Here is a 19,003-nt window from a genome sequence, read left to right as displayed (position 1 = left end):
AACAAGCTGCTCTGGATAGGCCTGCTAAATTCATAAATGTATGCAGCTATTTTAATCCAAAGGACATAGGTCTCATTAACCCACAATCCTTGAACACATGAAGCCATCACCATTTCCTAGCACCTATTCCAAATAAACAGGTACTAGTCAGCCACTTGTCTGATGGGTTCCATGGAGAGTGGGGCAGGTCGGAGACATTAAACTACAAGTGTCCCTTAAGATAATTAGAGCTGGTCCATGCAGTCAAAGAATATCTTAGCCCAAGAGTAAACACTTTCCCTGCCTCATTTCAGAACTCTAGTCCTTTTCACCAGGATGAGCGTCAGCAAAGGCGGTTGGGAGGAGGGCTGAACATGTGACTGCATTAGCAGTGTATTACCTCCACAACTTAGTACATGATCAAATTACTCCCAACCGCTCACACGGGAGTGCTTATCCTTAATGACACTCGCTGGTCACTGAGATTTATCCCGCTAATAACATTGGCCGACCTTAGAAAGGGGGCGCTGCTTAACCGTGTCACGGAAAAAAAACGCTTGTGTCCGCTGCATAGGTTTGTTTATTCTGGGATAACACAAGCCGGTGTATTAAAGTGGCCCAGCCAACAAATCCTTGAGCACATACAGTGCTCTCTCTGCATTTCCTGTTGGCAATGGGCTTTGTTTTCTCCATAATGTGTACACGTTAGGGCAATGTGGAGTATGGCTGTACTGTAATGTCTTTGCTGTCAAAACAAAGGCTTGCAAGGTGTCAGCTGCTAGTAATTTGTTATTATTCATGATTTTTCACTTCTCACATCATGTGGGCTGATTATGACGCTGATTATGGGCTGATTATTCACACTAGCAACCAGGAGGTCCTTCCTGAAGACAACTTGGAGCCTTCTGGCTGTGTTGCTACCCCACCTGTGGTGGGTGATATAGAGCGCCATTCCTCCCTGTTGAAAGACTTTCCAGTCATGATGAAAGTGGCAGGACCGAGGCCACCTATTTTGTCACAGACTTTCTACTCCGAAGTGGGTTTGGCCCCCACAGTCACAAAACACACTCCCGCAATGTTGCACAAGCATTCCCCTTGCCCTTTGAAACTGGCATCAGTGCTCGGTGGTTTCTCAGTCAAAAGGAGACTTTTCCCCAGACACAGCATTAAAGTCCACGTAGGCTCAAAAGCGACGCCGGCCAGGACTGCAGTTAAGCCAGTTAAAACACTGGGTCGCTGGCACAAAGTCGGCCCCATCCCCAATTCAGAGCAGAGATTCTGTAAAAATCTCAGAAGTTCTATGAGTGATTAGCGAGCTTTAAGCTTCAAAGGCGCTGTCTTTTTCCTTCGATGAAGAAATCATTTCTATATTGCTTAAATAGCCATACGCTAATCTTTGCCCTGATTGGCCATCAAAATGGCATTGTGTAGGTTGTTGTCAGTCTCGAGATTCCCATATGAGCTTAAATCTCACAAATAATTCACAGAACAATGGGCATTTATACCCTGGAGTTATATGACATGTTAACATGCAACTGAAGAAACAATAAGAAATCCCATCATTTCATACTGGTGTACATTTTATATAAAAGTACTTACATTTAATACATTTCTTCAAAATACAAGCAGCAATAGGTTGACATATAAATCAAATACAAAATTATAAAACTTGTTAAATCTATGTGCATCCATTTGCGAATTTAAAGATAACAGGATGGTTTGTTTATTATATTATTACTTGTATCGAAAATAACTATGAGCCCAAAATTAAACACTTTCAAAGTGCATTGACATAGACTGTGAGAAAATGAGTTGATGAGTTCAAAACATATTTCAGACATCAGCAGGAAATGTATAATTTGTCAATATTCTTCTGTGATTCCGCCAAACATATGGTAAATTCTTGAAGTGGTTCGATGTCCATATGTCCCAGAATAGACAAGTAAACAGAATTCAAATGAATTATGCTTATGAACATCAAAATTAATAATTTGGTATGAATAAATATTTCTTTAGGGTTCATCAGTTAAGTGAATAAAGTTGGCACACATTCATTCAAACAAACCATAAACTAAGGCAGAATTCTTCTTCGGGTTTCCCTGGACGGACAAAAACATAACAAATTCAATATAACGCAAAGCACAAACGTAAACACTTGGCAACAAAAATAAAAAAATAAAATACCTGTTTAGTAAATACTTAAACAGTTATAGATGCAATTTTGGGGTGCAATACAGCTAAATAAAATAGGCCTATTGGATGTACCCCTTAAGCTTGGCAATTGAACAACTAAAATGTACCGTATGCTCAATAATAAAAACCAAGTCAGAGCGAAAAACTATTTTTACACCCTTTTGAAATACTGATGTATCATAAATTTGTCATGTTTAAGGTCATTTGTAAACCAGCAGCTTTATTTATTTTATATATATAGATAGATATATATATATATATATATACATAAATATATATATATATATATATATATATATATATACATATATATATATATATACATATATATATATATATATATATATATATATATATATATATATGTATTACACTATTTATAGACTTCATTAGAAACAGGAAAACATACAAATGGTTTATAATTCTCAGCACATGGAGGTACTGTTGATGCTGCAGAAAAAGAAGGGGAAGCAAATATCAGAACCTGACAGGACATAGAAAAATCTTTTTTTCCCCTCTTCTTTTTGTACATTTATACAGAGTGTATAAAAGGAGTAAAGTGTGTAAAATCTACGCAGCCGTTTCCCGAATTGTCCCCTCCAGTTTCTTTGGGAGTAGCTCTCTCCTCTCCTCGATGTTCACCATCGGTTTCCGACAGTTCTGTCCATCGAGGTATATCTTGGCATACATTGGGTTGGAGTAGTTTATGGGCTGCAACATGACACAAATAGGAAGCAAGTCAGATATTAGATTCAGAATTTCAGTTTTTCACAGTATAAAAGAGTGGATTAAAAAAAAGTGTGTGGGATGAATACTGTAACTTCAGGACTTCAATAACACTGACACATTTTTTCATCCTTCCAAAGATTACGTTACTTAAATACATGTTTACTCATCACTACTCTGAAGCATGACCATTGATATTGACAATTACATAATGACTGAGGGTGTTTTCACATATAGGTCTTTTAAAATGAACTGAACTGTTTTCTGTAAATCTCAGAATTCTCAAGTCCGTGCTCCAGGAAATAATATTTGTATGTATGATAAATGGTGAATGGTAAATGGTTGGAATTTATATAGTGCCTTTATCCAAGGAGCTGTACAAGTGATGCTTCACTCATTCATATACACACTCACACACCAATGGCGATTAGCTGCCATGCAAGGCACCAACCAGCTTGTCGGGAGCATTTGGGGGTTAGGTGTCTTGCTCAGGGAGACTTTGACACACCCAGAGCAGGATCAAACCGGCAACCCTCGGACTGCCAGGCGACTGCCCTTACCGCCTGAGCCAATGTCGCCCCATATCAGGTAACACTTTTGGCATATTAAACTAATGTATAACACTCTGACTAAAATGCTAAAAAGGCATAATGGCTAAAAGGGCAATGCAGTTTCAACCAAACAAAGAGGTTCAGTGAAGCAACTAGCAGGTCAAGCAGAGCATCAACTACCAAAGGTACTTCAAGAGAGAAGTTGTTTGCCAACTCTCACGTATTCCCCCCGGTTCAATCATGATGGGTAATTGAAATGATTAGAACTGAAATACATTCATTAACTAACAATTTGTGCATGGATTGTTGAGTCATCGTAATGGAAAAAAATTCACATTATGCATACTCATTTCTGTGATTTTCGCTTGTGCCACCTGGTCACCCCCTCTCATGAGGGCACTTTCTTTCAGGAAAATTCTGATTTAAAAATTAATCACTGCTTGTGTACCACTTATGCCAACCTCTGATTACTAGTAATTTTGTTTGAGATGGCCTCTGCAGATGCATTCAGCATTCACTAAGCTTTTGAGGAAGCTGATGTGAGGAGGAAGTTCCAGGAGGGGCACAGGTTCCTTCTGAACACATAATCCTCCGAATACCAGCAGCAGACATTCTGCAATTTCTTTTTTTAACCGGGTACACTCAAAAATCTAAGAATCAACAAGGCAAGTTTTGAGGAATTAAAGTGTACACCAATACGCAAAGTGGACTACGTTCACAAAACACAAATTAAGTGGAGTTTGAGTTTGGTCTAAGTTTGGTTCTTTCAAACGGGTCTGAATTTGTATGGTGTGTTCATATATCCCTGGTGTACAATCCAGCTATGACCAGCTGGAATTACCAGCTGTTTCAAAACATAGCTTGAGCTGGTCAAACCATGCTGACTATGGAGCTGGCCAGACTGGTTAACCAGCCATCAGCTGGTTCAAAACCCAGCATGGGCTGTTTTTTTTTTTTTTTTTGGGTCATTGGTCCATCCTCTTGAGTCTATTTGAGAGGCTGAAACGAACCAAGTGAAAACACCCTAGGTCTCAGCTAAGTTGTTTGCGCATTAACCACTGTAGGTCAAACCATCTTCACATTCCATTTCTGTATTCCATTTCAAATGCTGAGGTCAAATGTTGTTGTTCTACTAGCACATAAGCGAATGCAAACAGATTATTTAAGCAATATTCCGACCGATGATAATATGTTGAAGCGTAGGCTGTTGGCTTATGCAAGAAGAAACAATGCTGTGTAATCTTATTTAAGCATGGTTATTGTAACACACGGAGTGCATGCATATTAAACACAGAACACACACAGCACACACAAGCACATGCTTGACAATAGTTCCACCGGACATTTTTTGGCTCCTCAAACAGTGTGTCTTTAAAGTGGCCTATGAACTAATGCCAAAGTTTCATTTAAATTATTGTTTCCAGGTTTACTCAGCCATCGTGCTGAAAGCTAGATGTGAGGAAAGAGACTTAGGGTCAGGAGTCTCATACGGAGTAAAAAAAATAATCGTATAGCTAATGTTCACAAAGTCCTCACATGTGACCAGGATGAATTAACAGTATGTTAATTTCAGCATACTAAAAGTATCAACACGATATGTATGGTGGCTCTGAAGTGCAAAACACAAAAACAAAAATAAAACACAAAAAAGGTTGCATCTGCATCTCTAGGGCCGTATATGTTTTTGTTTTTGCGTTTTCTTTTTGCTTTTGTGTTTTGCACTTCAGAGCCACCGTAGTTATGCTGTAAATGTTGCCATTTGGGAATTGGACAGCCAGGAATCTCAGATTTAATCAGAACTTAATGGACAGTTTTCCTGAGGGGACTGAGGTGAGATTTTGTGACAAACTGTTTGAGGGGCGGGGAGGGGGTTGGGTTAATACAAAGGCATCACCTGTCCTGGAATAATCTCCTTTGGGACAATGTGAACGGGTAGACTGCGAGGATCACTGGATCTCACACACCAGCCCTACAACACAGAAGGGTATCTCATCTTCACACAGAGTCCTGCATCTGAGTAACCAACCCAGTATTGTACACAAGTGTGCCACAGACCATATTGGGCTCGACCAAAAACTGTCCCACTTTCACAATACGCTTGGGTTTATTTTGTACACACGTTCTTGTATGCGTTACAGTTCACACAGTAATGCGTGGATGCATTTATTTGTATTATAATAGCCCTTTGGCAGCAAAATGGCTTACATTTTCCTAACTTATTAGCAATTAGCATCTATTCCCTGTTCATAGCTTTGTGTTTACCCTGTGCAGCAAATTTCAACACAAAATCACTGAGCTTTGCGACGTCAAGCTGGGATACCTTGGCGTTTCTGATTAAAATGTAACACGTGCAAAAAATGTGTACATTTAACAAAAAAACCCAAGGATATTGTGAAACTAACAGACTTTTTGCAAGTGGGCCTATTTCACAAGTGGGCATCATATTTGGTTAGATAAACGATGCCACCTTAGAGTTCTCACCTTTCATTTTTGTCTGAAAACCATTATGAATAAATGCAAACAATCAGTCAACCAGAATATTGTGCCCACTGTGCTTGTGGCATGCGTTATACTGTATCTTTAGCATTTTTGTCAGAAGCATAACCGATTGCTACAATGCCATTTTATATTCTGGGACACACGACTGAACACTGGGTCTTGCTCATTGGCCAGTAAGTAATGCCTTCAAGAGCTCACTAAATGCAATATGAACTCAAGAAAACACAATAAGAAAATCTCACTGCTTATTTTTCATACACTTCTGCGAATGACTGTAAGAATCCTACACTGACCAATCTTTAAAAGCGGTTCAGCTCATTTATTTATCGATCTATTCATTCATACATTTATTTATTAATTAATTCACTGCATTCTTCAAACAGCTTTGGATAATAAGGCGAGGACTTGCTGGAATGTTGGAAGCACAAGCTCGTTAGAAATTCAGCAGGCACCTTCCATATGGACCACGGTGCTGTGTTAGTGGGAGGTTAGCAGCTATTAAAGGTACAGGGCTAAGGAATGCGAACAGATAGCCTTCCATGCTGCAGCAGGTGGGTTATTCAGCAGAAAAAAAGATAAGTTAGCATGTAGCAGTTTATCACACTTGCAGAATGCTACTACCAAAACGGAACCAACTGGAAAACTACATATATGTATTTTTGTACTTTGTACTTTGTTTTAGGACACATTTCGTTCATCTTCATTTTATTTATCACTTTTAGACCTTCTTTTCCGGAAGCAAAGAACACATCATATGTACGTATGGGAGGATTTACAAATTCCAATTTTTTGTTTTTCCATTTTGCACATTTTGCACCATCTGATCATAAAACACAAAATCTGCCAAATGTTTTGTTAATGAATTCACAAATTACAGCAGAGGTCGGTACTTAACATGCTCTTTATTGCTCACGGTAATTATGCAAAAGAGCCAGATTGTTTTTTGTTTTTGTTAAGAATCTGAAAGGTTACGCTGTCTATTCTGGGATGTGGTTAACATTCAATGATTTCCTACGATACCTGGTGCCACAATGCTGTCCTGCATTGACCCTAAACACAAAATGGTGGACGGATACCAGAGCCAAGATGAGGTCTGTCCATCACGGTGTGCTATCCACTGCTGCGAGCCAAACAAAGTGCATTTTCATTTCAACAAACCCCAGTGACAATAACAACAGTGACTTCATTACAACTTAACACCCATTTTGGCAACCGTGAATGCTCACTTTCCCATCACTGGAATGTGTTCAAAAACAGGTTCACAGACAGTAGTCAAAATTTACTGAGAAATTTAAACCTTGTAAGGTAGCTTCTATCTACTCCAAGTTTACCAAACCTTCCAAATGGCCAATAATTGTCAAAGCCACTTATACTCAGTGAGCACTTTAATAGGTATTTATTAAACTTATTAGACTTATTGCTCTTCTGCTGCTGTAGCCTATCCACTTAGGTTTAACACATTGTGTGTTCAGAGATGCTCTTCTACACTGTTACTGTTGTAATGTGTGGTTTTTTGTGTTGCTGTCACCTTCCTGTCAGCTTTGACCAATCTGGCCCTTCTCCTCTGACGTCTCTCATGAACAGGTTTTTCCCCGCAGGACTGCTGCTCACTGGATGTCTTTTTGTTTTTTTGCACCATTCTCTGCAAACTCTAGAGACTGTTATATGTGAAAATTCCAAGAGATCTGAGATACTGAAACCACCCTGCCTGGCACCAACAATCATTCCAACAATCAAAAGGTCAAAGTCACTTAGTTCATATTTCTTCCCATTTGGCCTGAAAAACAGCTGAACCTCTTGACCACGTCTGCATGTTATGCATTTAGTTGCTGCCACATGATTGGATGATTAAATATTTGCATTAACAAGCTGGTGTACAGGTCTGCCGAATAAAGTGGTCACTGAGTGTACATTGCACTAAGGGAATTTCTTCTGCCTAAATGTTAGAAACAATATAAATATACATGGACACAGTGCAGGTAAGTTCCAACCTTGTGCGGGTCCAGCGTGAAATTGGGGTGCAGTAGGTTTCCAGCATCTGCATGGCTATCGTGGTCTACTTCGTACATGTTGTAGGAGGGGTTGCCAATCTCCACGTTCAGTCCCCCATTGGTCATCGGCTGCCGCTGTACTCTCTTACCCCTGACCAACAACACCAACGGGCGTTAAACTCAAACCAACCTGTCTGGCACCAACAATCACTCCACAGTCAAAGTCACTTAGATCACATTTCCTCCCTTTTTTGACATTTGGTCTGAAAAACATGTGAACCTCTTGACCATGTATGCATGCTTTTATGCATTTTGTTGCTGTCACATGATTGGCTGATTAAATGTTTGCATTAACAAACTAGCGTCCAGGTCTACCTAAAAAAGTGCTCACTGAGTGTATATCTGTATCAAATTTATTCTTGAAAAATCTCTGTATAAAACTACTGTAAACAAATGTAAATCCAGCCCTAGTTGCAATTTCTCCCAGGTAATTTGCTGAATAATTAATGCTACTGATTGGCCAGACTATCTTCACACCTGACACCCAGGCAAAGGGATGGTGAAAAACCAGCAGTTCTTAGACCGTGATTTCATGATCCCTGCTCCAACTCATTACAGAATTTGAAGTGAAAAACAAAAGTTACATAATAACAATACTGCAACATCCAATGCAGCACAGTTAATAATTCAATAAGTGCTACAACTGTCAGATGTTAACTTACACATTTTTGTGGTTTCATCATACTGTAAATGCACCCATCAAATGTCCAGGTTGCAATAACAAGTGGATTTGTTCAAAATGTGCAATTAACATTGGCTTACAAAGAAAAAAAGATCTTTTATCTGTTTGGCAAATCAAGTTTGGAGAGTTATTCTTTGGATGGGTTCCAGGTGACTGCACCGGTTATGCGTTTGAATGAGCTTGTTTGTGTGTCGGAAACACACGTCTTACCTCTGCCGTCTCTTGCAGATGAGGACACCCGCCACCACCGTAGTTATTAATATCACCAGAAGGACAAGAGGAACGATGATGGCGATGCTTCCTGAAACACAGATCAGAAAGTTAAAGGCAAGCTGTTCCCTCATGCCTCTCAGACATATGTTGCGTGACAATTTAATTGCATTCTACCATGCCCCTGTCTGCCTTAAATGCTCTTCACATTTCGGTTTATTGAATCCAGCTCTTATATTATTTGGGGAATGAGCACATTGTTAGCATTTTCCATATGTTCAGATTGCTAGCATTACTCAGAAAATAGAGTAATTGTCTCTTTAAAACACAGCACTCCTGAGATTAGAAATGACATGATATCGTTTCTTTTTTCCGGGGTTCGTTCTGCGGTCAAAGACGAATGAAGTCGACTAGTCAGATACAACTGGTCCCCTAAAGTTTTAAAGTTTTAGGCATTCAGTAGGTGCTCTTATTCAGAGCATCTTATACAGACAGCTTACATGCTTTATACTATCCATTTATACAGTTGGATATTTGACTGAGGCATTAGAGTTAAGGTTTTGCTCAAGGGCAAAAGAGCGGCCAAATGGGAATCAAAAGCGTAACCTCTGAGCTGCAGCACAAGCGCGATTACGCTAGCATGGCTGGCCTGCAGTATACTGAGTCACACGCCGCAGAAAGTTTTCAAGGTAATCCCACGCTTCGCACCTCGGATCTTTGAAGACACAGAGTGAAATAATTTTCCAATTTTGACCTTTTTTTTGACAAGCCATGGTCCTGACAGGGGGCGAGGAATATTTTTTTGTCAGACAGGCTGTGCAAGCTCCGTGGACAAATCTATTGAGTGTCAAATGAAACCTCCAGCTCTGTGAAATAATTGAAGTAAAATGAAAATGTGATGACTTAAAGGTTTGTAAAGATTTCCCTGAGCTAGCCTGCGTTAAGGCTGGTGTGGGACTGTGGGTGGAGGGCAGGGTGAAGGAGTGTGTGTGAAGGAGTGTGTGTGTGACTGGTGTGGGTGAATAGTGAGTGTCTGTGTGTGTGTGTATGTGTGTATCTGTGAATGTATTTGTGTGCGGTGTGTGTATCTGTGCATGTGCTCTGTGTGTATGGTGTATGCGTATGTGTGTGTGTCTGTGCGTGTGGCGCGTGTGTCTGTGCGTGTGTGTCCGCGTGAACATGTGCTGATGTCTATATGTGGGTGCATGTGGTGTATGTGTGTGTTTGCGAGTGTGGTGTATGTGTGTGTATCTGTGCGTGTGGTGTGTGTGTCTGTGTGTATCAGTGTGCATTTGAGTGTATGTGTGCGTATAGGCAGGCTGAAAACAGGTTATGGGGATGCGCTTCCTACAGATACTCACTTCCGCTGGTGTTGTCGGAGCGGCTGCTCTTGGGGGCCGGTCTCTCGCACTGAGTCCCCGCCCAGTTGGCCGAACACCTGAAAGGAGCCCAAAATGGCGGCCGAGTTAACGAGACTCCTGCCCGACCAGCAAAAGCACAGGAGGGCACACGACTGTCTAACGCTTCACACATGCATTAATGATGTAAGAGAGCTATCCGTTTCAAGGAGTCACACAGAGAAGGTGAGAGAGAGGACAATAAAGGGAAAAAAACAACAACCAAGTAACTGAAAGAGAGACAGGGATGGACAAAGAGGGAGGGAAAAAGAAAAGGCATGTGAGAGTGGAAGGGACTTGAAAGAGAAAAGGAGAAGGGCTGTGAGGGGTTTTTTTGCGACCGCGGGCTTGATTCCAGTCAACACTTAGAGAGGAGATGTGGGATGGGTCGACGGGGGGCAATGGCAGGGGGAGTTGGCGGTAGGGAGAGGGGGTGGGGGGTGGAAACGCTGTGTGAACTTGCGCTGAGCTGTGCCGGCGCACGGCTCTCGGGGAAACACAAACATCATCACATTTGCCTCCGGAATGTTCCGCCGTGCGCAGTGATGTATGGCCCTAGTTAGTGTCTTATTTTCCACTGGCCCCGGGACTGACGCGCCGTTAAGAGCGTGAGTAATCTGACATGAGCAACCGGGTGGTGATGATATGAAATTACACTAAATTAAATCAACGGCGAGCGACATTTAATCAAAACTTCATGAACAGGGTCGCGCTGTCTTGCGCGCTACGCGCACAGTAAATAATAAGTCACCTGCGCAGGGGGAGAGAGACTAGCTAAGCTAAGCACAGATAATCATTAACATCGAAAAACACACCCAATGGGACTACTGCAGCGACAGCAGTGGTTAACAGCTGCCCATCGGATAGAAGGACAGAGATTACCTTTATACTACCCTATATACCTCATATACTGTGACCTTATTTAATACTTGAAGGGAACAGATAGTGAAAACCTTGAAAAAAAAAAATTGAATGCAAAGCAAACAAACAAAGAAGCAAACATTATGCTTGTGCCAAACAAATGATTTTCACAATGGATACTCTCAGAAATAATGATACAGTGGATGTTAATTGTATTAGGAACAAATTTCCTAAATGTACCCCTAATGCACAATCATGTTATCTTTGGGTACTAATGAATACCTTTTCCAAGCAAAAAAGGAACAAATTCATACTGCTGGCTATGGGTACAATTTTATGTATTGATCGGGTACGACCCGAGTGACAAGCATTTGTACCTTTATTTTGAGAGTGAATGTAGGCTGCTGACGGTACACAGATGACAGCGTGAAACGATCACAGGACTGCTCGGATGAACACACGCTCGCCCGAAGACCACAACACAGCGTGCGGGAAGGTGGAATGCCGTGGGGCATAAGATGGCCCGGCGATGGCAAAGGCTGTTTTACATTTCTGCGTCGTAGGCATAGGCTGCGCGACTTCCACTGTGTTCCGGAAAGAGCATTTATACTTGGGCAGCACGAGGCCCAGGTTGCGCAAGTTCACGTAATCGCATTTCGGTTATAAAATATAAAGAATGTAGTTAGCGCAGCGGTTGCTAACTACAGGATTTTGAATCACTGAGGAGGAACGCGACAACCGTTTGCAACCTTCGCTTACAGCGCACATTCTCCACAAAGCCCTACGCGGACCCCTTTTTACGCCTACTCCGCAGAAGTGTAAAACAGCCTTGAGCTGGGAGCAACGCCGCAGGAATGGAGGCTAGCCGTGGGTGGTATTGGTGAGGTGGGGTGGGGGCGGTGGGAGGGGGGAGAAGAGGGGTGGAGACGGGGAGGGCGGGGGGGAAGACGGGTTTGGAGGCTGCGACCTACTTGCACCGCGGTTTGTTAAAGGTGGTTAAGGTGCAAATCCCTTCGTTCTGACAGTAGTAATCGCACGGGTTTGCTCGCTCGTCACAGCGCTGGTTTTTGAACCCGGACGTGCAGCTGCGGAGAATTTCAGCGAGATGACCAATCACCAGGAATAATAATAATCATAATAATAATAATAATCACAGCACATCATAACCATCAAATGGAGTAAGGTTATTCCATTGGACTGCAGCCCATTGCGATAGAAAAAGCAGGGAACATACAGTGGGGTCCAAAGGTCTGAGACCACATTGAAAATCTAGAATGTAGTTTCATGTAAAAAAAAGTTTTAGGATTTTTAAAAAATTTAAACAAATTAAAGTTACTTCAAAGCTGTGCAAGAACTACTCGAAGACCAAAGAAAAGAGTTCCACAATCACTTGACCTGAACCCCACTGAAAATTTATGGGGGCACTTGAAGACCGCATTCAGAAACATCACAAGATGCTGTTTGGAAAATTGTCAAATAATGCTGGGATAACATGGACGGACTCACAAATTTGGGTCCATGCCCGCTCAAGTGCACTTTGCCATTGAAGCAAAGGGGAGACATACCAAATACTACGAAATTCATAAATTCTTGAAAGATTCAACTTTTCACTCAAGTTGTTATGCTGATAATATATTTTATAATAAAAAAGTTTGTATTCAATTAGAAAAGAATGCAAAATAGAAGCTTTTTTCACAAGTGGTCTCAAATATTTGGACCCCACTGTATTTATAATATATTTTTGCAATGTGAACATTTGAATACAGTGTTTCATCCCCTCTCAAATACCAGACTACCCAAAGACACCCGGGCCTCCTCCTGCGCCTTTAAACTCCTAACCTTGAACACCGCGACCGTGGTGTAGAAGGAGGAGAGGAGGGGCTGGAAGTCTGGGGATCGAGGTGGCGCAACGCTTCCCTCCTCCGCCCGGCTTCGATAAAACGCCCCTTATCTCGCGCGCGCACACAAAAAACATCGCCCTGCTCCCCCGCCCGCCGAGCTACAGCGATGAGCCGCGTACGTTCGCTTCGTAGCGGGCCCTGTCGGCCAACGGGAGGCCGGGGCGGGCGGGAGAGCGGGCCGGCTAGCGAGCGAGCGGAGCAGGTGGGCAGGGAGGCGTGGAGGAAGCATTAAATGATAAAACAGACTTTTAAGGCCTTCCATGTTGTGATGTATGGCTACAAACAGAATCGCGAGTGTTTGTCTGAAGATTCGCTCTCCTGTCTGGGGAGTCGCCGGGGACCGGGAGCAGAAATCCAATCCCATTGGCGTATTAACTATAAAAATCAGCGAAAGGCAGGTATTCTACAGGGCCGTGAATAAATCGCGAAGCATGCACGCTCTCAACTGGCCAATTATAATACCGCTCATGCAAATTGAATATTGCGAAATATGAATTCTGAATTCTGAAAGCTCAGAAATCATTAACTGTAGACTCAAATAAATTGCATTAAAGCTTAATGAGAAAAAAATATTGCTTGTACTGTTCTGTTTAACTAAATTAAATAAACATGCCCATTTCCATATGTGTATATATATATATATATATTTTTAGTACTCATAGAACTTTCAACACTGAGCACTAGTCTTTACTCTATTCATCTTATGCTTTCCAAATGGTTCTATATCCATGTTGATTTGCAAGTTGTTTTACAAATTCCTACCCGATATGGTTTAATGGTAATGTTGCATGTATGTGAAATGCAACAAGTGTCCCTACAGCACACATGTTAATGTCCAATAATAATAATAACAGATTTTGTTTACTGCTCAGAACATATACAATATGTCTGGTAACAATTTATTTTACAGACCGTTAATTACCAAGCACAGGTAACTATTAGGTAACTATTTTGATGTCAATGTAAATACTATGAAATGGGCTGTTAAACATATTTATATAGTACTTACATATGGTAATTACTGATGTTGTTTTATAGTAAGTACTACTGAAACTGAGTTTAGTTACCTAATAATTCCAGAAAATATTTGCCCAGTAAATACTAGGTAATTAACAAACTGTAAAATAAAGGGTTACCATATGTTTTTACAGACTCAGATATACAATAAAACACATGCTTAACAAATTTTCTCATTTATTTTATTGGCATAGGTATGTTTACATATTTCAAAAGCACTAGTATTTAGAATAATTATTTGATAAATGTGCCAGAAAAACAAGTTGTTTTAGGCATGTTAAAAGAAGAATTACTCATTATTTTTTATTAAGTAATGTTGGCAAAAGCCACAAGCAAGCTACATTTATGCATGCATTTTAATAAGAGTCAAGTCAAAGACGATGGTTACTGCTCCTGTTTTGTGAGCCCTGATTGGTTGTCCTCATCGACTGAAATTTATCGAGCTGGAGCAGTGGTTTCAAACTCAGAGGGCCGTGTTTATTCCAACCAATGAATGGTGCCTTAATTGAATCCAATTGCTCATTCACCCATATGCATTTAACCGCATTAAAGCACATAATATAAGCAGCAGTTGTTATTTTGACAACAAAAATCACACATTTCTCTTTATGTGCAAACCTACAGCCCTAATTCAGCAAATAATTGAAGTAATAACTTGGGCAGCCAGTAGTGTAGTTGTTAAGGTACATGACAGGGACCCATAAGGTTGGTGGTTCAATCCCGGTGTAGCCGAGATAAGATCTGCACAGCTGTTGTGCCCTTGAGCAAGGCCCATAACCCCACATTGCTCGAGGGGGGGAATTGTCCCCTGCTTAGTCTAATCAACTGGAAGTCGCTTTGGCTAAAAGCGTTAGCTAAATAACTAAATAATGTAATTATATAATCGAGATCTGAGGCTGGATTAAAACCGGCATACGCATGGCCCGCCATGGCATTGAGTTTGAGACCACTGTGCTACAGGGTGACGCTTCATTCCCTAACGCCAAGCACAAGTTCCCATGATGCTCAGCTGCGGCAGACTTGGCAGCGACTGACACACCCGCGTCATTAAACTGAGTTAACCTTTTAAAAATACGAGACAGGCTCATCTACATACAAATCGATTCTGTCCTTGGAATTAAGCCAGTGATTCACTGTCTGACAGAAAGAAAAAAAGAAAAAAATGAAAAGAATATCACAAATAATCCCGCGGATTACATCTCCAAATGATCTCCTTTTACAACTCCCCGTCCACCCCCCCTCCCCCTCCATTCGTCCTTTAATTTTGTACGAATCAAAGAACAGGAAGGAAGCCATTTTAGCACCTGCTGCCGCTGGGGCTCTACATGGGCAGAAGCGCTGCTGCTAGCGTTGGCTGTGCATCAAAACCCTTTCATGTAGAAAGGCTCCGGGGCCTAGATACAGAATGCCGTAGGTGAGACCCGGGGATGGGACACGATTGGCCCGGCACTCGATTGTGCCGTCCCTGCATCTTTCATTCCAGGACACGGGTAAATGCCAGTGATGTTGGAGAACTGTTTCACATACACAATCACTGAAACTGTTCATTGCGCTAAAATCCTTGTATTACGATTCCCTATAAACAGGGTGCCTGATGGAAAAAAACCCTGTCGAAACCTTGACTGAACATTGACTTCTGCAATGCGTTGCTTGAAAATGACCTCCGCAATTCAGTGTCTACCTCGCCGTGAGATGACACAGGGATGTGGATTCCAGCGTGCGACAGCACATTTGATTGACTTCCTCATCTCCCAATCCGGGTGGCCTGATTCACGGTGGGTGGGGCAACCCACGTGGGCCCTCCCTTGTTTCAAGGTCACAACGCCCCAGTCCACCTGGGTCCCCCTCCTGAATCGGCCTCCTCCCCGTGACGACTTTGCCCCTAGCGCAGGCTTTTATCTTCCCTTCAACATGCCCTCCTTCATCCTACTGAGATTCTTGCCCTCAAAATGGTGCTGTTTCGCAGCTGGGGGCTACAGTTTCAAATGAAACGAGAAACCTAAACAAAGAACCGTGGTGTCTGTCCATATTAAAGCTGCATTGGGTAATTACTTACTGACAGAAAGGCAGGTGGGTCTCTGAATCGAGGTGGCAGGTGCCGCCGTTGTAGCAGTAGCCGTCGCACAGCTGGCAGCTGGACGCGACTCTTCCATTGGTGCAACTGCAAACAAAGACGAGGAGAGAGACGCTAGAACTTTCCGTCTCAGAAACAGCGCCGCGCTTCTGAAATGGGAAATGATATCATCCGTACACACATAATCATACTAATTTGCATTCTTTTATCTTCGCCCAGGAAGAATGAACAAAAAGTAAAAAAGAAAAGAAAAAAACAACAACAATTTATACACACTGTCATTTCCAGACAAATCTGTTTTTGCTGGATTCATCCAAATCAGCTTTGTGTCTTTGATTAAGATTGAATCGCTGCAGCAGGGAACACGACAATAAAAGAACACACAAGAAAAACTAAAAAGATATATAATAATACAAAATTGGATAAGTTTACTTGGAGATTACTGAATACCAAAGCTTTATTGGCAAGTTCAGTTCAGTTTTACTCACTAAACACGTGGATAATAAACTGCTACTCTTTCACTACTAAGAATATTATAGCTTATGGTAAATACATTAAAAAAAAAGTTGATTAACTTCTTTGATATTTGTTTTTTAATCAGATTTTGTCATTTTCAGTGTCAATCGTGCGTCAGTTCATGATAAAAATGTAAACAGTGTTATGCAGTGTCACATATCCTAGGGCTGCATGGTATGGCTTTAATGAAACTTGAAAGTGTCAAAAAAGAAAAGCTACTTTCCCCTGTTACCAAGGGCAAGCGAAGGTTTAGCTCACAAATAATAATTACAACTTGCCCTTATACAGAACTAAGCTACATTTACAATGTGCCTCAGCCTCCATTGTAAACACATTATGCATTTTATGTGTGCAAAAAGAAGCCTGTTTAACATATTTATTAAAAAACCCCGTTTGTTCAGCTAATACGTTATTATCATACTTTCTTAGTATGTTAAGAGTTACCACTTATAATCATAAACGCATCGCAAGACGCTTACTTGCAGGTAACGTCCCCGGTTTCGTGGTCGATGATGCAGGGTGCTCCGTGGCATCGTTGGCACTTGTCCACCTCGCATTTGTTCCCCTCGAAGCGCGTCGGACACACGCATTCCACGTGACCGCTACTGGACAGCGTACACGCCTTGGAGTTTACGCAGTAGTGATGGCAGATGTCTGTCCGGAAGGAAGGAGCGACAGGGAATGCGATTAGGAGGAGCCGGAATCTTTTACGTTACATGTCATTTGGCTGACGCTTTTATCCAAAGCGACTTACAGTTGATTAGAATAAGTAGGAGACAATCCTCCCCTGGAGAAATGCAGGGTTAAGGGCCTTGCTCAAGGGCCCAACAGCTGTGCGGATCTTATTGTGGCTACACTGGGGGTAAAACCACCGACCAAGCGTGTCCCAGTCATGTACCTTAACCACTATGCTACAGCCCGAATCTTCTCGGCAGCAGTCCAATAGGAATTTTCCGGAGGGGCATTAAGAGTACGTTATTCACACGAAAAGCCTTCTATTACACTAACAAACTCAACACCCCTGGGCATGCAACAGTGCCACTGCATTAATGGCTCGGAGATAAAAAATATTTCCCCCATAAATTACAATAGAGATGCAAAAACAACTGAGGCGAGGTGCAGACGAGGACAGCGGGGAAATTGGGCTTGAGACTGGGGAACGAGCGTTTAGTACTGACAGAAAATCAAAGTGTATTCGGTGGCGCTGATCAGAGAAACCAAATATGGGTATTTGTAACTTCTGACAACAACTGAAAGACTCTCCGACACAGACTTCAAATTGGTTTTTTGGAGATTGGACATGTCTGATGTCACGCGCTATGTATTTTATGCCTCCTGAGTGGATGGTACAGAGGACAGGTGGTACTTGTGTTATAAGGTGGCAGTGAACAGGTGGAAATTGTGTTATAAGGTTGTAATAACAGGTGATATTTGTATTGTGTAGGCCATAGTGAACAGGCAGTATTTGTGATGTGTAGGTTGTAGTGAAGAGGCAGTATTTGTGTTGTGTAGGTTGTAGTGAACTGGCAGTATTTCTGTAATTTAGGTTGTAGTGAAGAGGCAGTATTGGTGATGTGTATGTTGTAGTGAAGAGGCAGTATTTGTGTTGTGTAAGTTATAGTGAACAGGCAGTATTTGTGTTGTGTAGGTTGTAGTGAACAGGCAGTAGTTGCTTTGTGCAGATTGCGGCTGGTGTCATCAGGTTTCCTGAAATCGTACCTTTAGATAATTTCAGCATTTCAATAAAGCCAGCCTCCCATGGGCAAGATGCCAGCATGCATTATTAAATTCTGCTAGATGTTTATGCATGTCCATCTGCATATGAATAATGCATTCAGGAAAAATGTTTAGCTCACAACTTTAATTTAGTGCAGGGTATGCGGATATGTATGGTTTACAGAGATCAAAGAGTTACAATACTCCCATCACAAAGCAGGCAGTCAATTTAAACATATCAAAACATGCAGACCAATAATTATTCAGGTTTTTCCGGGCTAAAAAATATTGCATCATGTGTAAACACAATTAATTTTTTTTGTTGCGCTAAATCACGATGGTAAATGTTCAATGAAGAAACGAAAAAGAAAAAAGGCAATTAAGTACTGAGTACTGAGAGAATAGTATCTTTTCTGATCTAAAGAACTTCCCTCATAAATATTTAACGTATGGAATCAAAATGCTAATTAAAAATGTATGTGAATTATCTACATATTGAGCTGTCAAGAAAGTGAGGTCATATTGCTGACCACCCATATCAGAACTGAACAAGCATTAGCGCAGGATTCACACATGTAATATTGTTCTGTCAGATGTATACTCGAAGGAATGTCTACAGTATTTTGCATG

At 41.5% G+C, this 19,003-nt stretch overlaps 1 protein-coding gene across 1 annotated transcript in view; it reads right to left on the bottom strand.

The window, feature by feature from the left end:
- Nucleotides 1-2,553: 2,553 nt before the first annotated feature.
- LOC133123174 (low-density lipoprotein receptor-related protein 1B-like) overlaps nucleotides 2,554-19,003 on the bottom strand; it is a 484,946-nt gene continuing 468,496 nt past the window's right edge. The window contains exons 84-91 of the mRNA XM_061233491.1: nucleotides 17,137-17,311; nucleotides 16,124-16,228; nucleotides 12,121-12,234; nucleotides 10,253-10,329; nucleotides 8,892-8,982; nucleotides 7,940-8,090; nucleotides 5,344-5,418; nucleotides 2,554-2,883 (exon numbers count right to left, since the gene is read on the bottom strand). Of these exons, the coding sequence (XP_061089475.1) occupies nucleotides 2,743-2,883; nucleotides 5,344-5,418; nucleotides 7,940-8,090; nucleotides 8,892-8,982; nucleotides 10,253-10,329; nucleotides 12,121-12,234; nucleotides 16,124-16,228; nucleotides 17,137-17,311 (929 nt within the window). The 3' untranslated portion in view covers nucleotides 2,554-2,742. The remainder of the gene's footprint in view (nucleotides 2,884-5,343; nucleotides 5,419-7,939; nucleotides 8,091-8,891; nucleotides 8,983-10,252; nucleotides 10,330-12,120; nucleotides 12,235-16,123; nucleotides 16,229-17,136; nucleotides 17,312-19,003) is intronic.

The sequence above is a fragment of the Conger conger genome, chromosome 3, assembly GCF_963514075.1.
Source record: "Conger conger chromosome 3, fConCon1.1, whole genome shotgun sequence".
In the NCBI taxonomy this organism is placed as follows: Eukaryota; Metazoa; Chordata; class Actinopteri; order Anguilliformes; family Congridae; genus Conger; species Conger conger.
This window is presented reverse-complemented; position numbering and strand designations above follow the sequence as displayed.